We start from the raw sequence: 23,824 nt of genomic DNA, 5'->3' as shown, positions 1-23,824 counted from the left end.
AGCCCGTTTGAAAATAATCCTGGATTTTCCTTTGATACGTACCCCTCGCCTTAAAGAAAGAAATACATCAATGCATTATGGTCTTTATGTACAGGAATCTTGGTACTAGAGTAGATACGACTATATACACAATTCTATAAAATACATATATATGAAGAACAAGCTAATTCAGAGAAATTGTGTCCCCCGCTTAGGGAAAAAAAGAAGCGCATGCGCATTTCGGGGTGGGGAGGGGGGGTCGGACCCCCCCCCCCCCCGGATTTGTTGAATTATTAAATGTATACATGTATATTGAAACAAATAAAAAATGCCAATATCGATATAAAGATTTGATTGCTTATTCTTTAATATGTGTATAGAAGATTCTTTTTATATAGAATATTTATCACACTGTAATACATGTAATGATTTTATGAGTTTGTACAAGCCAGACGTCATAACTTTTTCATTTCAAATGCTGAATACTATCATTTAGTAAATCAAAAAAAAAAAAATTAAAAAAAAAAAGAAAAAAAAAGAGGATCGTTCGGGATTCGAACCCGTTACCTCTCACATGCTAAGGGAGAGTCATACCCCTAGACCACGGACGCATGTAATTGAACAGCAAATTAAATGCAAACATTAGGTCACATACAAGCTAAATCAGAGAATTTGTGTCCCCCGCTTAGGGGGACACAAATTCGGCTCCCCCCCCCCTCCTCGGATTTCTAGAATTATTAAATGAATACATATATATTGAAGCAAATAAAAAAATGACAATATGGATATAAAGATTTGATTGCTTATTCTTTAATATGTGTATAGAAGATTCTTTTTATATAGAATATTTATCAAACTGTAATAATGATTTTATGAGTTTGTACAAGCCAGACGTCATAACTTTTTCATTTCACATGCTGAATACTATCATTTAGTAAATCCAAAAAAAAAAAAAAAAATCAAAAAAAATAAAGAAAAAAGATCGTCCAGGACTTGAACTTGGCACCTCTTACATGCGAATCGAGAGTCATACCACTAGACCACGGTGGAACTTCACTATATAGCAAATTAAATGCAAACATTAGGTCACATATAATGTTTATATTCACGTTCGAAATTGTCAAAATTTTACCCAATACATGGTGTCTAATTTAGCCCATTTACTAAACAGTTCTAAAAGATGTAATAAGAATATAAAGTCCGCCGACAACCTGTATTATATGTAATAACTCTCCACATGCCCCTCTGCTAAAAATAGTGCCAAGCGACTTTTTAAGCAATAAATAATAATTAGAAAACGGGGCGGGACACTTTGAAAGGGGCGAGAGAGGCCCTAGGGAGTTATGGTATAAAATTTCATTGCAAAAACTCAAAACTTCTTGAGATATCGCCCGGAAACGAAAGAGTTACACACAGACGGAATGTATGAATTAACGACCTTGAACTTTGACCTTTTGACCTCAAAATCAATAGGGGTCTTCCTTAGGCCACAGGGAGTTGTTATGTAAAATTTCATCGCAAAAGCTCAAAGGATTCTCGAGATATCGCGCGGAAACGAAAGTGTTAAAACAGACAGAATTTATGAATTTATGACCTTGTCCTTTGACCTTTTGACCTCAGGGTTATCAATAGGGTCCTTCTTTAGGTCATAGGGAGTTACTATGCAAAATTTCATTGCGAAAGCTCAAAGGGTTCTCGAGATATCACGCGGAAACGAAAGTGTTACAGACAGAAATACAGACGGACGGACGTCTGTCCGTCCGTCCATCCGTCTGTATTTCTGTCTGTCTGTTTAAAAAAGATTTTCACATGTAGATCAATTTTGATATGCAACCGCAATGTCTCGGATCATCCATTAAAAAGAATTAAGTTGTCATGTTAGAAGAACTGCAAAATATGCATCTCACGAAAAATTGCAAATAGTTCACGACCATACTCTATATTTAAGTATGGCCACATGATTATTCAAGGATTCGACATTCTCAGATTGATATGAGCTTAATGCATCCATCATAAGGAAGTGTGGATTCAAGTTTTCTTCGTGTTATTATCCTCGGGGACACAAAACCAACATCTGGTCACAAGTTACATGCGAATTAATAAAGAAGTTTTTTTTGAATAAATCTTCTAATAAAGAAATTCAAATATTCTCAAGTTAAGAACAATTCAGTATAATTACTACGAGGATAATGGATTCGGCCGACTGAATATAGTTAAAAAAATATTATGTATTTCAAAATATAATTTATAAAATATAAGAGGTTTAACTTTCTGGATCTTTATAGCCATGACAATGTTCTTTATCAGTTCAATTGAACTGATATCTGTATACGTCCTTCTTTTCAGGTGACCTACATTATGGCATTTCATGCAAACCAAACAATCATCCACATGATAAGACGATTTAGGTACTAAACCACCACAGAAAAATGCTTAGTCGCATTTTACAATTTTGTCTTCTCCCATTTCTGATTTGTTTGGGATCCAAATTAAATCAGAGAGACCCTAATATTTTTCAAGAAGATCCAGTCCTTGATGTTTTGAATCCAACGGAAATTCCAGACGGACAAACAATTACAACGCAACAGCTAAGAACTATTCTTACGGCTTTTCAAAAGGACAATGTGGCACGAATTACAAAGCTTCAGAATGATTTTAAAGTCACAGTGAAATATCAAGAGAATCGCATTAATAGCCTGGAGAAGAAAATAGCAGAGCAAGAAAGAATTATTTCCATTTTGCAACATGATTTTCCCGCAGTTCGTTCCAATGAAGAACCGTTAAATAGTAATGCGCTTGAAAAAGAAGAAAGCTGGAATGGCAGTGATGAATCAACCGGAAAAACCATCGTGACTGATGTATCCTCCATAGATGATAAACTTAGCCATACGGAAAATAAAAATTTGCGAAGTCTCACATCCAAACGACATAACAAAGTTGGAAGAAAAGGTATTCGCTAAAAACACATTTGTTCATTTAAGGCAAAATGAGCTGCAAATTTGATGTCGGGAATTTTTGTCGCAATATTGTAATTAACTATTTCATTGACAGAAAAAAAGAATGTTTATAAACTTCTGTTGTTCATAATTGCGATGGAAGAACTACTTATAAGCTTTGATTAAAGCAAAATTACATTATTGTCATACTGTACAATATTGATTTCTTATACAATACTATGCATTCCATTGTACAGGGATCTTTCTTTTGAAAAAACATTAATACTTTATTTTAGTATATTTGATCATTAATGTTTTAATTACATACAGATTTATCATAACAGCACAATTTAACAACAAAATAAAATGCTCAAAAATGCAGCTCATATTGCTTTAAAATTTATTTCTAAAATGAAAAAAAAAATTAAAAAAAATTGCAAAGTCTCAAATCAAAACGACATAATTTGGAAGAAAAGGTATTCGCTAAAATCACATTTTTTCAGTTAAAATCTATTGTATATATACGGTAGCTATGTTGAAAATGTAACATTCTTAATCTTCTAACTAGTTTTCAGGACTTAATAATGTAGGATGGTTCCTGGATTATTAAATGTATCCAATTTTGTTGTAATGAACGTTGCATAATTGTAATTATCTTTCGCAGAAAGATTGTTAATCCCAGAAGTGCCTGGTGAAGTGGTTGCCTTCTACGCGTACATGTCTGCTAACCTTCCAAGTAATGTAGCAACTCCCCATCATGTGCTTATTTTTGACAACGTTAAAACCAATATTGGTAACGGGTACCATCCTTCTACAGGGGTGTTTATAGCTCCAGAGACGGGGGTGTACGTATTCATATGGAGCTTTAGAAATGGTGAAAATGGAATTCACTCTACACAGCTCATGATAAATTCAGAGGAGTGGGGAATAATACACAGTCACACTGCTTCAAACAGTTACCCCCAGTCCACGGGTTGTGTGGTGGTCCATGTAAATAAAGGAGATGATATTTTTGTGAAAACGTCAGATTCTAGCTCGGGATATATCTATAGTGATAGTTTTGGTAAAAGCTCATTTTCCGGATGGAAAATTGATTAAAGCGGAACTAGAATTTTGGGGGGTGCGAGAGGTGGTACGACATTTGCTGAGAAAGATCCATATCTGGTGTTGATTCTTGATCCTGATTTTGTGACATTTAAGATCGAATAATGCATGTCAAAAATATTTCATGAAAAAGGATTCAGTCCTTTCTGACATATGTGTACAATCAACTTATCAATGTAATATCTTGATTATGAATATTTCAGTTCTCAAATACATAAATAATTAACCTGTTATCTTAAAAAGATAAGGCTCTTTTTCATTTGTTTGATTTTTTAGGGTATTGGAGGTCATTTTAAGGCTGCTTTGTCGTATCAATTTTGTAATTCTGAAAATGCATCAATTTGTTTAATAAATTATTTAATGAAAATATTTTTCGGTTTTTTGTGAGTGTATAACAGCAAAGTACTAAATGTGTACTCATTCATATGCATTACTATATTTCAGCTATTCACCTTGTTTGTGAGAAAACGATAGTACTATTGTGCTATATATCAGACTTCCTGTATAAGAAAAGATTTTGAATAAAAAATCATTCTTTCCTCAAGAATAAAAAAAAAGGATTTGATATTGTTGATAGAAATTTATAATTGAAAAGTTACTTTATTGTGAATTTTTAATTATCTATACAAGTATAGGTTACTTACATCATATACTGATGTCGAGTGGCATTGAACATACACTTTCATGGGGGTGGAAATTTCCACGTCAAATGAAACTGTATATCCAATATAATACGAGACTTCTATGATATAAGCAACTTGTCATATAATTAATGAAACGTGTGTCATCAGTTAAAAATCTAGTCATTTTAGAAGCTTTGAGTGAATAATTTACAGTTGCACCCCCCCCCCCCCGATTCTTAGAATTTAGTGGTTCTGGGGCTCGTTTTACAAAAGAACTTACGACTAAGACCAAAATTTAATTCTGCATGTAACTTTCTAATTAACATTATATTGACAATGGTTTTCATCTTTTTGAAAGGAATGTAGTAAGATGTGTTTACGATAGCAATTTTAAACAGAATAATTAATTCTGCAAATTTTTATAATCACCTTAAGTTTTTGGTCTTAGTCGTAAGTTCTTTTGTGAAACGGCCCGTGGATAATCCATGAGATAAAAGGAGAGATATGTGTAGATTGTATATTTATGTGTAGGTTGTATATTTATTAGGGATAAGAATCAGTTATTTGAAAAATTATTTAGACTAAGTATCGTAATCAAGAAAATTCTAAAGGATAATACAAAGGCATATATAAACCCTGTATAAGACTTGACCTACACAGTAATTAACGATATTAATCAAACGCTCTGCAAAATTATGCTTTTTGTTATAAATACATGGATTATGTATTATCATGTTTTGTAAACATAAATCTGTTCTGGGCTATTCAAAATCTTTCACGGCAAGACACGGTTTTTTTTCCGGATTTGTCATGAATTTTGGAAATGTTTAAATTTTTGCAAGAAATCGATGTGATCATGATATCATGATTTAACAATATCATGAATTGAAGATGAAAAGTAAGCTTTATATTTTTTTCCCCAAATTATTGGAAAGTGTGTATAACTTTTTATACGCTGGACAGTTATTTTCATAAAACTTCGAACCCAAATTTTGTATACACTATAAGTAGGCACTTATAGATTAGCAAACACTTGTAGATTAGTCAATCAATATGAGATTTCCTATCATTATTAATTGGAGAAATGTTTCAATTTCCTTACAATCTTTCAACAATAATTTCAATCGCCATACTACTTTACTGGATCATTTATTTGAATGTAGTAAAACTATACCACTTGAAGATGCTTGGATATCTTTACGAATCTGTAGGATATATTTTTGGGGGAAACATGGCCAATTATTAGATGAGCTTGAACATGACATTTGTCGGAAAGCCTTTACTTCAGTTGGAAGTCCCATAACTTTGTTTATGTCAAAGTTGAATGGCAACATATATAAGACCTCATCCAAAATATTGATCAGTTCATGCAAATAAGATAATATTAGAAATGATGTTATTTAGATTCATTTAAAGACGTTACAGTTTAAGACTTATATGTCAAAAAATTGCTGTGTTGTCGTTGTTTACATGAATCTATAGCTAAAGAAGCTAAAGACCAGATCAAATCGTTCTTTTGTGAATATCAATTATTAATTTTTGATGTTTACACTTCGATTAACATTTCTGTGCACTTCTTGAAATTTTAATTTTACGTAAACCTTGATTCCCTATACCTGTTCATATTTCTATAATGAGTGATTATTCCTAATTTATAACCTATCAGAAAGTAAATTTTTTGTATTTTTAGTATTTTTTTTTCAAAGTTGAAACTAAAAAAATTGAGAGAAGGCACTTTAAATCTTTAAAATTTGAAATTTTACATTTAAATAACAATTTATCGTTGGATAATACTAAGCACCGCATCCCGAGAACAATTTACTAAATTAAAGATGACATATATAAATTGGTCCTATTCAGAAGCGGGTTGACAAAAAATATTCTTAAAAAAGAAAGGTGATGTAACTGAAAGGGTATACAAGATATTGACGTAAGTATCTTCTGCAAGTGAAGAATGAGGGGCTCTGGGCTCAAAGATGTAAATTGATGTAAAGTCAGAAGGAAAAGGTATATATGACATGCCTTTACTCATTTAATATTGACTTAAAAGTAAATATAAAAGATTGTAAAATATATTACACTTTCCAATGCTCTGTGGATGAACATTTTTTAGACGGCACATTTCTTAATTACTAATGTATTCCAAGATGTCATAATAAAATCTTAATTGTGTTGTAATTATCTGTTTAAAAAAACAGGTTGGGTATTCAAGAGATACTGGGGTCTTCATCAGCGATTATTTTGTAGTAAACAATAATGATTTTAAAAACCATGTATCATATAAGTTCGACTGTGCACCCATAAAAGATTACATATTCCTTTCATATCTAAAGGTTAAAATTGTATTTAGTGGATGACTTCGCTGTCATAATTATCATACTTTTAGTCTTTTATGGATATCTTATCATGTGAGTAACAGGTTCTTGATTAATTAATGTAATAATTATATCATTAATGCATATTTTAAAATGCATAATATGCAATGGGTAAATGTTAGTTCATTAAAAAGTACATAAATTAGCGCATTTAAAATTGAGCGCAACCATCCTCTTTGACTGCTTAGTCCAATCTTGAATAAGCGCACTAGAGTTATAAGAACGACATGTTTGCTTTAATCATATACTAGTATTAGCGTGTACATAAAATAGCGGACAAGAAGCAGTGCGTATAAGGCGATAAAATATGATTACGGCAAGAATAAGAAAGTTTATAGTATATTGCACAAAAATTTCTACAAACCGTCCTGCCATAGTACCGACTTTTAATGTGCTAGCGTTCATCTTTGACAAAATCAAGAAAAGCAAATCAGAATCCATTAATTTCGTTAAACGGTATTATCCTTCCACATTGAAAATTATAGTTTCAGAGACAGGGCTGTATATATTAACACTGAAATTAAGAATTGGCGAAAATGGAACTTATATGCTTCTGAGCTTTGTATAAATTAAGAGGAATGAAATATAATATGCTCTTACGCCGCTTCAAACAATAAGGCCCACTATATTGGTTTGGCGGTAACTTATGAAAATAAAGAGGGAATTGTTTCTGAGCTTGTGATAGACAGCAGTTCCAGTTCCATTAACTACCATACCTGCATGGATGGGGCAAAGGGATGCTCAGTGTCAGACTTCTTATGAATGTTTTATCTGGCCTCTATTTTCAGTGTCCAGGAGCTGATCTGTTCCAAAGAACTGCAAGGATTACATATACCGGATCTAATCCTGCAGTATTATCTAGAAGTATCCTCTATAATATTTGCTTCAGATTCTACATATGATCTAATTTGACTAAATTTGACTACGGATTACTCCATCTACCTGATCAATACATAGGACTCACAGTGGGTGTGACCGTTCGAATGGGGATGCTTACTCCTCCTAGGCACCTGATCCCACCTCTAGTATTTCCAAGGGTCCGTGTTTTTGCCCTGTTCACAATTTGTATTAATCCTTCACTGGATTTATGAGATTGATTACTGTTCATTGTCTTCACCTTTTATATGGGTGAACCGACAGATTAATGTTTTTAAAAAGAAAATTTACCATGAACGATAGATTTATCTTGGGTTCCCTAGCTTTAGCTTGATGCATATTTTATTTATTTCGCTACAGTGCACGGTCTATTGTAATAATATATATATTTTTATTTCTAATTTGGTATATCCTGTAGACACTATTCGCTTGATGCCTATAGTATGGTAATTAGTCATAAATAATAGTGATATTTGGCTAGTTTGTGTCTTTCGTCGTCAATATTTTTAAAAATATCTGTTACATATTTAATTGTGTTTTGTTCAGAACAAGGGGGTCAATAAAAAAAAAGAAAACCTGACACTACTTATTCATTGATGAAAATAGCTTTTGTGAGCTAAAAATAAAGCATTAATCGTCGGTTTCAGTCTTCATTCCTATTCTTTTTCATCACTAGAATCAAATATATTTCTTTTTTTTTAATAGTTTGCTCTTTTTATTTTGAGTGTACGTACATGTAGTAATCTCTCTCTCTCTCTCTCTCTCTCTCTCTCTCTCTCTCTCTCTTGACATATAATTACTTTATATTTATCATTGTACTTTAATTTTTTAAGCTTCCTAGATTCTTATACATTTACACCTGTTATCAATACAGTGACGTCTGTTTTGTGGACAGTACCAGTTGCTTATATTTTGACAATCACTCAGAGTGAGGCATGCTAAAATACAAGATACATACAAAGTTATAATTTTTTCCCCTTCATCAACAAAGAAACAAGCGGATGATTTCAATTTTCCTTTCATTTTAGAGCTATAATGTTATGTTTTATAAAAAAAAAAAAAGTTGTTATGCATGGCTATTTAATTGTCTCAATTATTTCTTGTTATATCGTGTATGTAAGTATAATGTACTTACAAAATTCCGACCATTCAGCACATGAGCAGACTCCATTGATGCCAGTCTGCATCAATACGACAATTCTCCGCAGTCACGTAACCTTTAAAAAAACACTCCATGACATTATCAAAAAAAGAAAAATGCTTAACTCAAAAACTTTAAAGAAGTTGGTATAATTATATTTGCTCATCTCCCCGATATCCTTAAATTCATGCTTCAACCCTAGACTTCGATCACATATCATCTCATGTATCTAAGTTTTCTCTATGTTCCATTCTTTAAATATTGAAGATATTGCTCGAAAAGCAACATTTCTCATAAATTCAACATAAAAAAAATGTGGATGTTTTACTTCCCCAAAATTATTGATCTTCAAGAAAAAAAAAACACAAAGCAGAGGTCTGTTAGAGGATGTTTGTGATACTTATTCATTTTGAGTTAATATAAGAATTTTATCTTACCTATTATAATGTTCAGCAGAACTATTTTCATGACAGCCATTTACCAGACAAAAACCAAACAAAAGACTTCATATAAAGATGTCGACTTATCTAGTCTGTACGTCTACAGTATATCTGTGGGTCATGGCAATTTGTGCTATCACGTCTTATATATGTTTATATGTTCTCCATACATAATCAAATTTTTTTTTATTTGTGTGGATTGTTGAAATAAATTTTTCGGAGGGAGAGGGGACTAGAATATTTAGGAAAAAAGTAATTGTTATTTCGAAAGACAATTTTAAAACTATAAGAACGATAATGGAGCCGAGGGTAGCTTCTACATGTTAAAGTGTTTAAAAAACACTGATATTAATACAGTTACAATATATAATTATTATACATGTAATTCTGTATATAAGGTACAGTTGCATCTTTTCTGTTTTTGGGAATATTCCATAAGATAAAAGAGAGATAACTTTACGGTATATATATATATATATATATATATATATATATATATATATATATATATATATATATATATATATATATATATATATATATATATATATATATATATATATATATATATATATATATATATATATACACGCAGCTAGGTTAAGGACGCCCATGAAATATACGCCGTAATATATTCAGGGAAAATGAATACAATTTTAATATTTTTTTTAACAGCATTAGTTTTGATAAATGTGATTTGTGGTGTTTGCACTTGTATATATCGGATCTCTGCTGAGTGCGGCCAAAGCGACATCGCTTACATCAGCTGTTTGTCACGTGACAGTTTTAAAATTAGAACATATATGTACTACTACAAAGATCGTAAAAGTTCAACGATATACGGGCATTTTTCTGCTATAAAATTTATTCTGTTTTCTTTAAGACAAATTCCTTAACACGGAAAGTGCTGGGAGCAACTTCCTCATGCTCGGGAATCGTTTAAAATTTAGCCGTCTTTCTATAAACTCCAGTCAAAAATGTAATTCGCATTGGAATAATGTTACATTACGGAATAAATCAACAATGCACAACCAGCTCCCAGCACTTTTCAGAATAGTAGGAATAATAGCTACAAGTGTTTAAAAAATCAGAATTTATAGTGAAGCGGATATCGTTGAACTTTTGATATTTTCGAGGGGCTGGACCTGTCATTCTAGCACGTTACTGCACAAATTTGCTCCCTGTGGCTTTATATAAAGTCTACACATTATCAATTTAGTTTGAAGATAAAATGTGGATTAATATATTTCAGAATATGTCTCTCTTTTTGTCCGACTACGCGTGTTTCGTATTTATTTTTATTTTTACAAGCTACGATAAAAGCTTGATCCACGCCTCAAGTACAGAGAAATTGCGTGTCAAACTAAGAAATGACGTCATCTAAGTAAGTACAGCGAGTAAGTACTTTCATTCTACATAAGCTAAGTGCTATTATGTCAAGATAAGTTGCACATCCATTTATCTTCATAATATTTATGATAAACGAAAGTATTTAGTGTGTTTTAAAAAGAACATATAGTACTTATTCATCGAGATTCATTTGAATTGTTTTAACGTGACGTCATAATAGCTTTACCGAACCTCTGCATAGGCTGACGTATATATGGGAGTCCTTAACCTAGCTGCGTGTATATATATATATATATATATATATATATATATATATATATATATATATATATATATATATATATATATATAAGGGAATGAAAATCGTCATTATGGGAACCGTATCTAGCACAACATAAGACTTGCTAACATAACAAGAAAGTTTTAAAGGACAATACTGGGACTGTACATTAAACTCTACATATATTGCACTTAATCAAACTTTCTGAAGAATTACACATGTATACGATTTTCGAAGTGTGTTATATATTATGTGTTATGTTTTGTAAATCATCTGACTTTATATTTTGAATCAAAAAATATTTCGAATTAGTAATAGAATTGTGGAAATGTTTGCAAGATATTTATATAATATATCTTTAAATAGGACATTTTGCTCTATATTTCAGTATATTTAAATTTACCGATGAGCAATAAACTCCTCAGATTTGAAAATGTGTATATGCCAGGCCCGGACTGGCCGGAGGAAGCTCTTTCAGTTGGGGGGGGGGAGGGGGGCACAGCCATACATTTTCAGTTAGGGGCACTATCAATAACAAAAAATATTCCTTGACAAGCAAAAAAAAAAAAGGGTCATCAGACGCTTTTTATTGAGGGGGCAAAAGCATAGAGTAGCTATGTTTTCTATATATAGGCAAATTTTTTTTTTTGGGGGGGGGAGGGGCATGCATCTCCCTATAACTCCATTATGGGGAGCAGAATTATCTTTTTCAGGCTTATATATTGTTACGTTCCGATAAGTTTACCTGTGAAATTCGGATTAACTGTTCCGAATAAACGGACCCTGAACCCGATGTGTATAAACTACTAAAATATTTGTCAATGGACAATGAAAGAAAGAATTGAACAATAATTGATTTATTTGAACTTTATCAATTTGATTTAGGTATTGTAATGACAAAGCGTGATACTGTATATGTTCTATACAGGTACAACGTTATTTAGTAATTTTAGTGGTTAAAACCCGCTAACTTACAAATTAGATATTGACTATGACGTTATTGGTATCTGACGTTTATACGTCATCATAACAACTTTTGTCTATAAAAGACAGCTGTTTTGTGTTTAGAAGTCAGTCTGCAGTGGGTAGCGACTCGGTATACTTCGGGTGTAAGACAGTGGTATGTACAAACAGTACCAAGTCTATGTATACGAAATCATTAGTGAAGAGTCACTTAGAGTAGAAAAGTCCTGGATTGACCATTGGTTGGTCATCTTTGTATTAACCAAATAACGTTGTACCAACCAAGTTTATCATCGTGCTTATAACTGAACCATTTGATCGTCTTAATAAATATCATAAACTTTACAACGTGTTATTCATCACGGTTCTAGTGCAGATATTATAGTGAACTAAAATTTAGTCATTTCGCCAATTATTTAGTGGACCAAAAATAGGCCGTTATTCCGATTTTATCTAAATTTTGTGGACAACCATTTCAACCTTGACCAATTACCACAAACCAACAGCGGCCCACGATTAACTGATTTAGTTAATACTCTATACCCTCGGTTTCGTTACAATATGTTCTTATCTAGGAACATCTTTGCTACAAGTTGTCTGAATGACTTCTAACAAAACTTGAATAAATATACAAAACGATATGTTTGAAGTTACATTTGCATCGAATGTATATTTAGAAAGGATCTAAAGTAAGTTTAAGGATATCCGCTCCTCAGCCAGGAAAGATAACTCTTAAAATTTTCATTTAATTAAAAAAGGCTCAAAATTAAGCTTGAAATTCAAATTTTTTGTGCAACAATTTTCATTTCATGCACCTCAATATGATTCAAGTTTCTTTGAAGTCTAAGAAACTGTATTGTAAAAAGTTGTCATTTGTACCCCATAAAAGTACAAAAATAAATACATCTTTAAAGAAATCATATTTGCTTTAATCTAGCCTTAGATACTGATTCTTATTAGCCATACCTATAATTTTTTTTGTTCCAAGATATATATTTGTTGATTAGTTTACAATTAGAAAATGCATTGCAGGTTCATTTGCATTTCCTGATAATATATTTGCGATTTGATAATTTTTCCTGGCCATATAAATATGATTAACTATAATGATGAATTTTAAAGAAAAACTAAGGGTAAATACACATTACGTTGTGAATTCAGAGACTTTTTGCGAGCGTTTTTCAATTACTTAACAGCTGATTTTCCGAACCTGAGGATTGGACTACCTTACAGAATGGTTAAGGTATTCACAAAGGCAAAATAACAAAATATTCTCACGAAGCCATTAAAGATAGAAACTGCTTGTAATGTGTCTTTTAGATCCTAATACAAGTAAAATATATTTGGGCATGTTTAAATGCGATACTTCGATTTATCAAGAAAATGTATCGATTTATTCAAGTAAGGCCATAAATTTGGCATGAATCACTTTGCAATTCATTGCTGGGTTGGACCCAGGGTAGAAGACTTTATTAATTCAAAAATATTACATGCAAATGAACGTGCAGCACGGTACCAGTATTCCGGAGAGGTGACTCATATCATAACTATTGCATGTCGTTAATAATGTATGTACTTTGAATGAGAACATGGGATAATGACACATTATCATTGGTAATTATCCGAAAGGCGGATTAATTACGAGAGGTATTTCGTTAAAAATAATAATTATAATTATAACATTTTTTATAAGACTTGATATGGTGTCCTTGATATTTGGGGCTACTTGTTCAAAGGAAAGACCTTTCAATGAAGCAAAAAGTACTTTGTAAAGGATTAATATCTTTACGGAGAGTTTTATACTGTCGTCTTTTTAGTCAGCGTTTTCAATTTAGTAATAGTTTTGAATGGTCCATTTTTTGTGACATATTCAATAAGAGAAGGTATGATCGTTGTATAAACTAACAAAAATGTTTTAATTTTGATATTATTAAGTAAAACAAATTCCATAGATTTTACAGTGTTAATGCTTGGTTTTCAATTATGTTAAAAGATATTTTCAACCTCTTTCACAAAATAAGAATTGTTAAAAAAAAAATCAGTCAATCGATATATGAGATACTGAGTTCCTCTGTAGATTTTGTGAAAGAACTAGGGTAACATATTTTCGTATCTCAAAGAAATTTTGAGTGAAGTCAAATCTACTTGATAATACTTTCTAACAACTAAAAAAATCTATTTGTTCTTTTCTTGGTATAATGATTTGAAATCTCTGTTTAAATAGTCCCTTAAGAGAGAAAGCGTTAAAGTAAAAGTAACAGGTGCACATTTGACTTTGATGATTTCTCAACATCTACATCACCACAGCTTATTCTAGTGTAGATGTATTTTTTAACAATCATTATATACAGAATACTTTTAATTTTTATTTTGCCATAGCATAAAATTAAATTAATGTACATATAGATATTTCCATCACACAGAACTTATCTAATAAAAGCTATTCTTAATGACGAATGTAGTCCAAACTCTTATAATGTTGTAAATTTTGAATTTACTAGGGGGAGGTTAATGTAAAATTTACAACCTGATAAGTTATCATGTTGTAATTTTTGCATTTACCTCCCCCTAGTAAATTCAAAATTTACAACATGATACCCTTCTTGAACTGAAATGCCAAGGTCTCCCAACTATTGTTATGTTCTCCTCATAATCAGTTGTAGATTTAATGAAAAATTTCATTACCTTTTTATAACATGTGTTGTATAAATAAAAACAGTGCCAATGATTTCACGTCTTGTATTTTTAAATGATGATTTTTACATGAGAAGTCAATACTGTCTAGTCAACAGGGGATGGCACCTGATCCCACCTCTGATGTTTTCGGATTTCCTCTTAGCTCTGCTCTCAATTGGGTTTTTGAGCTTTTGTACTGTTCTATGTATTTACGTTTAAAATGCTGAGAAGTTTTTAAGAGCTTTTTGTTCATGTGGTAAATACGAAAATGTTTATCATTTCTTTTTTGCATGTAGAAATTATCCAAATGCTAGAAATAAGCCTTTAAACCGCCTGTTTTTGCTTGACGAGTTGGTCAATATTGATAAAAATTTGTTCCTTTGGGGTGACACAGATTTGCCTCTAAAACCAATCACACAATTTTTGCTGCTGTCCATAAATTTATTGATGAAACCTGTAGATTTTAAAATTAATATGTTATTGAACAGAACTTTCAATTATGTTACTTGTTACATTAATAATTCTTTGCATTTTTTTTTCTTCTTTGCATGACACAATTGTCATATTTAAGGAGAGGAACCAGTAAGTTGTAAGAACTTGTTTCTGATCCATTTGCTTATGTCAATAAAATATGTTCAAAACAAAACAAGAGCATAATCAAAATTCAGACATACAGTAAGATAGATATATTATAGGGCATCATAAATCTAATTGAATGACTTTTTAATGCTAAAATCTCAAAAACACTGTTTAATCTTCAGAGAAAATTGCACCCTTTTTGTAAAACTAAATACCTGTATGCTTGTCATTTTACAGAACTTCTCTATCTATACGAAAAACTGCGTATGCTGTATGGAAGTGTAACTTTTCTCTGGTTTCTACAATTATTGCACGTAGTTCTGTAGATAATTTGATTAAAGTATCTCAGCTGAGTGGATAAAATTAAGTCAGATTATGCCAACCTAATTAAAATACTTTAAAGTTCATTTGAGAGACTTAATTAAACTAAGTTTTTGTTGGTCTTTTTTGCAATTTCCTTTCTTAATCGCTGTGTAGGCAGAGCTGTATGGTTAGAGTAACTTTACCAATGGACTAGCCTTAAAGATATATTGATCATATTAAAACTTTTACTTGTATGCAACCTTTATATTTCAACAAAAGATAAAGCTTTGCATTTGGAATATTTATTATTTCCTCTAAAGATATATAATACATTTGTGTATATTAAGATGTTGAATGGTTAATGTTCTATGAAGATAATGGTAGGTTCATAGATAAATTTCCATCTTCAATCAGCAGATCAGCAATTTTTCCATATTCATAAACTGAAATTTTACAAGAGAGAGTGATATTTTACTCCAAGGAAGATGTCCATATGCAAAGATGGTTAAACCGTATGTAGATCTATTACCCATGGTTATTATGTTCTGCATGTCTGTGGAAGTATTTTCGTTTCTCTCTCTCTCTCTCTCTCTCTCTCTCTCTCTCTCTCTCTCTCCATAGTGAGTCTAAGTGGCTTTAACAATAACATGAACATCATTGTATCACTCACGACAGCTCTGTCATCCAAAGTTGGTCTTTTCTTATCAAGTTTTGCCAAGTCTTCAGAAGTTCTTAATTCGTTTAGAAAAGAAAAGTCGATTCTAGACAAAGTCTTACTGAATTAAGAGAGATTTATAAAAGAAATATCAAGCTTTTCAGTCAAAAACCTCGCAGCAATGGAGAAAAGAGCTATTTCCATCAAAATAATGCCTCGCACCAATCTTAAAAAATTAAATGCAAAAAATTTGCGAACATGGCCATGAAAATGCCATATCCTGTTTAATAAAAAAGAAATGAAGATCTTCTCAACTCAGGAAGGGAGTACCAATCCCCGTATCTATTAAGGAAGTGGATTGATAAACTTAATTATTTTATTATATTTAGCGGTTTATGGTGTATGTGCTCCTACAAACTTGAGAAAAACTGCCCATTTATTAAATTTTATAGGTAATAAATGCCAAAAGCAAAAGCGATTCCAGCTATCACGGCTCACAAATGAATCGTTATTTATTTGGTAGAAATGAATAAATATAGAAATATCTGTAAATCTCGTAAGGAAGAATAAAAAGAAGCTGGTCAAATAAGATGGTAATTTGTCATGTATAACAGTATGTCAGACAGCAGCTAGAAGCTCCTGTGGTAGGGTATCGATCTTTATGTCCAACCTGTCAATAAACTCAGTTTTTTGTAAGTAAATAAAGTTTAATTGATTTTATTTAAAATGTACATGTATCGATGATTTATCGTGTTTTAACATGGACTGAAAAAAAGAATAAAGTATTCGTTCGTTTACCACTGATATCCCTTGTTTATTTTTATCAGATGGTAGTGTTAGTTTGGACATGTTTCGTTTATCTTATCTAAAGAAATGACACTTTTCAATTATTTTTTGTTGGGGGGTGGAGGGGGAGGGGTGAGTGGGGGAAGGGGTTCTGGACAGAAATAAGTAATTTTTTTCATTATTAAATGACTTTTAAATTCCCCTTCCATGAATTAGCTTGCAATTTCGAAAATTATTATGAGTAAGAAAAGATACCCTGATAAAATCTTGTGTATTTATCTGAACTGTTGTACTCTGTTATGTTTACATGTATGTGTTTCAGCAATAATTTGTAAATCAGATAAAGACAGGCCTCCTTTTTCCTGTGCTCTACTGCTCTCTCAGCAGCTCTTTTCATCTTTTAAAAACTTGCAATCTTCTCTCCATTTTAAAAAGATGATATCGGTGTTACATATGGATTTTTATTTTTCTGGTTTTTGATAGTGATAAGCATTGATAACGGAAGTAAATAGAATGTTGGAAGGAATCAAAAAAGGCAAATGATGTTCATTTGGTTTTATTCAAATACATAATCTTATTACGGAAAATATCAGACACGTGTACATGTACATATTTCTAAATGAAAATAAGCTTTGTTATTCAATAATTTGACTTTATGTCGTTCAGAAGCCAATTCCTGATGCAATTATTGATTATCCCGACCTATACATATTAAGAAATTTAACAAACCATGGTCATTAAAACACTCAGCTATTTACAGGTTCATTCTTTATACGATGCATTAAGAATCCCAATGAATTTGAACACAACTGGCCAGAAAATTAATCATATAGCAAGATAAATGCCAATCAATGTTCAATATATTTGTTAGAATAGGAAAGTAACTTTCCCTCCGTCATGTTTTATGATGATATCCATAATGTATCATTGTTTGATGTTGGGGCAAAAAAAAGTTCAACGAAACATTACAAGGGGAGATTAATGGACAAAGAGAGATATTGTAGTCAATGCAGACATTATGAGAACATAATGGGGACGTCCAATAAACTTTCAGTATCTTTGTTGTTTTTCAGATGGATATATTGTGGACTCAGCAATAAACTCAGGAAATGAGCTTATTTGCAAATATGAGTGTTTTAGTACCACATAAATAGAGGGATTTTAGAATTATGAAAAATGTGCGCTTTGTGATTTAATTAAATATTTACTTACATGATGTCTATTTGACAAGATTTAGGTTATTAATTTATATTGTAAATGTTTGAAAAAATAAATACTAAGACTTTGAAACACGTTTTCTTGTTTATAGATATATTTTAATCAACTGCAATGAGGAAGAGTATGCATATTTTTAACGATAACCAGATAATACATACCATCAAATGGACTTAACATAGTTGACATGGATGCATCTATACCTTTCGAACTCGTATTTTATTTTAAAAAGAAAGAAAGAAATGAAAAACATTGAATGAGTAGTTCTAGTTTATGCATCCCCCTCCCTAAAAGTACTTAAATGTTAACAACGAAAACCAGTATTGTTTTAGGTCATATATTATCGTTTTCCTTCATAAAAAATAAGCAGTATTGATTATTCATCAGCAATCAAATTTTAATTATTTCAAGCAATTCAATGACACTTCATATTAGGCCTATATTTTATAGAGAGATTCAATTATTCACTGATTACTCATTAACCGATTCCTCCCATTCTCAATACTCAGAGTGTGACAGGTGCCCCGAACAATTAATAGGATTTTATAATTATTAGAAGCAATAATTGTTAAGGATTTTATAACATTTCATCCTGATTATAAAAAAATCAATCGTTTGTTTTTGGTTACAACTGTTGCGACGATGAGAATTTGCTCCATTGTTGGTCAATAGTAAGCTGAAGGTTCTCCAAAATTGCTTTAAACATTAGACACAATTTTAGAAACACACATTTCCTGAATTGATTAAAAAAATGCCTAAACGGATATTGGATAAAGTAAAATTCAATAAAACTTAAATGGGAAGATCAATTGACATAGGGGAGAAAATGTAGTACATGTAAATGCAGACACTATTATAAAGATACTATGGGGATGTCCAATAGTCAATAGAATATCAAATGGATAGTTTAGACTCAGCACTACATGCAGGAAATGAGATTGTTTTTAAATAACAATGAGCTGGTATCACATTAAAGGGAAGTATGAACAAAATTTCCAGTGAAATATTAACTTAAATGTCTATCTGGCAGCATTGTGTTTATTAGTTGATATTGTAAATGAGTAAAAAAGAATATCAGCGAATAAAATCAAAAAATAGTGTCCTTTGAATAAATTATTGTAAATTCGTATTGCTCATAAATAAGCGGAAGTAGTTGCACTGAAAAAGGGTGGTCCAGAAAGAGAATATAATAATTAGGTAACAGTTTGTTTTTATATTTGGATGTTTTACTAACTATAGACGATAAAGGCCAAATAACAACTAATCTGTATGGCAGAGATGACTTCAGCTTTTCCATCGTCAATTTTCCTTATTTATGTCGTAAAATTCCACAATCACCTGTATATGGTATTGATGTCTTTTAACTTATTCGATACTCAAAATCATGCTCTGAGTACAATCAATTTTTAAACCAAGGCAGGCTATTGACAGATAAGTTGATGTTATAGGGATTTCAACAACCTCCTTTAATGACAGCATTTCGTAAATTCTATGGTGTCATAATGACCTTGTTTGCAAATATATATATATATATATATATATATATATATATATATATATATATATATATATATATATATATATATATATATATATATATATATATATATATATATATATATATATCATTGGGTCCTATTTTGACTGACATGTTTTATACCACTTGATAGGCCTTTGCATTTTAAACTAAATTTGACTACGGATTATTTCTCTACCTGATCAATACATAGGGCTCACGGCGGTTGTGACCGGTCAACAGGGGATGCTTAGGCATCCTAGGCACCTGATCCCACCTCTGGAATTTCCAGGGGTCCATGCTTATCAGCCCTGTTCACAGATTTGTTACAGTATTGTTTGTAGATTTTATGAGATCGATCACTGTTCGATATCTTCACCTTTGTCATTTCAAGGTCTGTCACTCAAAAAAATCTTTGCGAAGTATTATTTCTCATCATAATCAAGCGATAGATGAATTGAAAAAGTATCAGTTTGTTGATTTATTGTTATGATCAACTCCAAAAACTCTCTCAAAAAATGTTCGTCTTGTACATGAAAATATTACACGTCTTTAAGTACGGTAAGCATTAATTGGGGTAATATGGACGAAACTACAATGTACATATTTTAATTGTCATTTCTATGGAAATTCGTCTGTGATCATTAAAATGACTGAAGTTAGTAAACGTAATTTAGAACACAAAATGAAATGAACACTGTATGCTCAATACAATAAAGACAGCCCCAAAGGTGTAGTTCTACTTTGTACATTTTCCAGCTGAAAATGTTTAAATATTTAAATCAAAATTCAATTCATTGTCATATATAATCATGACTTTCATTAAAACCTGCATTGATTAACCATTAGTGCCCAAGCATAAAATATTTTGAAAGCTGTCCAGTAATACTTCAAGATATTTCATTTATGCACAGAGGCATGAAATTCAACTACTAAAGTCATATGTGAAGTTGGTCATCATTGAAAAGTTAGTTTATTCCTCGGCATCTGAACTAGATGAATCATATTTCAGGTGCATGTTCTGAACGAGTAGTAGATTTTTATAATATACTTGCAAAGGTTTTATAAGACTTTATTCTAATTAAACTGAATCAACCCATTAATTGTTATTGTAATAACTTTTGCGAGAATACTAGTATTTATTTTAAATGATATGTGTGTGTGTGTGTGTGTGTGTGCTAAGTCCATCGGGAGGGTGACTAAAGGCCTTATTTGATTTAACAGATATATTGCAAGCTGACAAGAAAAAATAGAAAACATCATCATAAGATCTAACCTTGTTTGATGCCAAGAATTCCTAAATTGATCCATAAAAAAGCAGACAGTTTGCACCTATTGATCGGTTATTCTAGCATAATAAATCCAAGCATGTTTCAAAAATGTTTCGTATGCTTTTAAAAATATTTTTTACCACATGATATTGTTTTCTGCTTAATGAAAAGAAATAGTAAATAAACACAGATATATATTCATTCATGTAGATTTAGAAGACTTACACCAAAGTTTTTTTTTTTTTTTTTAGATTTTAAAATGGCATTGAAAAATCAAATCAGATATAATATATATCAACTAATGCAGTCTTGCATCACTGTAAAAAAAATAATTTGAAAATGCATAGTACTTACGGAGTTATCTACATGAAAAAGGTTAAAATAACGAACAGTGGTCGATCACAAAAATTCTACAAACAATACGAGGGTTGCTCGGAAAGTTCGTGGACTATGCCAATCTTCGTTATACTATCTTCAAGAAATTTGAAATGAACACATTATCATAATTATGTAAAAATATTTATTTTGCTTAAGTGTGAAGTTTCATTCCATGTGAATTAATAGAATTCATGTTAATTAATATTAAAATCAACACGTTTTGTAACCACGGAGCAAACTCAACAACACTGCAACGTCAAAAACATTCCGACATGAGGTTCTCAAAAATACTATACCTATACATTTCAAATAGTATTGCCCAATACCAGTGCACTCATTAAAAACATTTCTTTATCACTTGAAATCTATTTTGCTAACAATCGTTCCAGTAGCATCATTTTGTTTGTCAATGTTATATTTTTTTTACTGCATAAGTGTGCTTTTACAAGATCAGCATCTATGAAGCGCTAAAAACTCTTAGTATGACGTTACTAACTTTTCAATGTTTTTGATAAGATTTTTACAGATAATCCGTTTTCTCACAGATCACCATCGTCCAAGCAGAGTAGCTAACATTCAAATACCGCTTGTACCATGTACACACACATGCAAGGCTCGTATGGCGTGTAAAACGTTGCTTTATTCGATAATCTTGTGATGTATGTGCAAAATCTTGTGATGTATGTGCAAAATCTTGTGATGTATATTCAAAATCTTGTGATGTATGTTCTATAATCTTGTGATGTGTATTCAATATCTTGTGATGTATATTCAAAATCTTGTGATGTATGTTCTATAATCTTGTGATGTATGTGCAATATCTTGTGATGTATATTGCACTTACATCACAAGATTTTGAATATACATCACAAGATATTGAATATACATCACAAGATTTTGAACATACGTCACAAGATTTTGAATATACATCACAAGATTATCGAATAAAGCAACGTTTTACACGCCATAAGGCTCGCTTTTGACATATTTTCTACTTCCTCAGGCATTTTCATAGTTTTTTTCTGGAGTTTTCGAGAGTACAACACAAGATTGTATGGTCAACTGCTGCTCCGTGACGTTCTACGGCGTCATCTTTTTAGCCTTTTTCATTGAGTACTACCTATCTTCTGAAAATGATTTCTTTTCAATGAAGCAAAATATTAAGTCAAAATTTTGAATCAGAAACTATGAAACAATTTTTAATTTGAACGTATAGAATTTTTCCGTTTTTGTGTCATTTTACAGAAGATATGACTTCAGACATTATTTAGTGTCTTGATTGTAAATTACAAAATTTTGACTTGCTCCGTGATCCAATTTTCGCATTGTTAATGTCTAAATAAGTTTGAAATAAACCACGATATTTCAAACATTTTTAATACAAATCATTTGAATTTACTGTTGAAATATTTCTTCGAAATTTGGATGTAATATGACGTTAAGTAAAAAAGTTATGAAGGTAGTCCACGAACTTTCCGAACAACCCTCGTACTTTATGAACAAGGCATAAAACACAGACCCCCGGAAATTCCAAAGGTGAGATCAGGTGCCCAAGAGGAGTAAGCATTCCCTGTCGACCGGTCGCCGTGAGTCCTATGTATTGATCAAGTAGACGGAATATTCAGTACTCAAATTTAGTACAAAAACATAGGCCTAACAATTGGTATGAAACTCGTCAGCCAAAATAGGGTGCAATGATAGGTTATATTTATTAAATTGCGAGGTCAAGTTTATATACTTAGTATGGTATGCATGAAAAAAGTTAAAAACCAGAGGGTGTTTTTTTTGTTTGATTGTTTGTTTGTTTTTTGTTTGTTTGTTTTGTTTTGTTTTTTTTGTTTTTTTTTGCAAGGAAAAGTGTTGTAAATCAATAATTTTTTAAATAAATGTAGTTTGCATTAATTCTTTACATTAAAGATAAATTGGATGTGTACTAACAATTAAAATCACACATGTAGAACATCTTCAAGACATATTGCTGTAAATTCTCTGAATATTTACCATGCATATTTTGAAATATGAATACATACATGTATATTGTTAAAAGTATGAAAAGCTCCAAAGTGGACAAATACACTAGCATGTCTACCACTTTGTATGATGTTGTCTTCTCGATTACATAAATATGTGACAATTAGTCTAGCAGACAAACATCTCAATTTCTGTGTGAAAGATTATTACAGGAAAAAGCGGTCAGCACACTATTGAAATCTCGTTATATACAGCACGTTATTACGATTCCAGACCAGCATGTCTACACTTCTTGGCACTTTTCACGGTTTGTGGAATGAAGCAAGAATTTCTTGTGAGAGTTCTGTCATACATCGTCTTCGTAAATCTGATGAATTCTGACAAGAAAGCGTCAGTTGTTTATGTAA

General features: G+C 31.4%; 1 protein-coding gene across 1 annotated transcript in view; it reads left to right on the top strand.

The window, feature by feature from the left end:
- Nucleotides 1-2,408: 2,408 nt before the first annotated feature.
- Nucleotides 2,409-23,824, top strand: part of LOC133185631 (uncharacterized) — an 81,755-nt gene continuing 60,339 nt past the window's right edge. Inside the window, exons 1-2 of the mRNA XM_061320943.1 lie at nucleotides 2,409-2,928; nucleotides 3,580-3,708. Coding sequence (XP_061176927.1) covers nucleotides 2,409-2,928; nucleotides 3,580-3,708 — 649 coding nt within the window. The remainder of the gene's footprint in view (nucleotides 2,929-3,579; nucleotides 3,709-23,824) is intronic.

The sequence above is a fragment of the Saccostrea echinata genome, unplaced genomic scaffold (assembly GCF_033153115.1).
Source record: "Saccostrea echinata isolate AGI-Se365-2 ecotype Australia unplaced genomic scaffold, CSIRO_AGI_Sech_v1 ptg000012l, whole genome shotgun sequence".
Taxonomy (NCBI): Eukaryota; Metazoa; Mollusca; class Bivalvia; order Ostreida; family Ostreidae; genus Saccostrea; species Saccostrea echinata.
The sequence above is the reverse complement of the archived record's forward strand: the minus strand, read 5'-3'. Positions and strand labels throughout refer to the sequence as shown.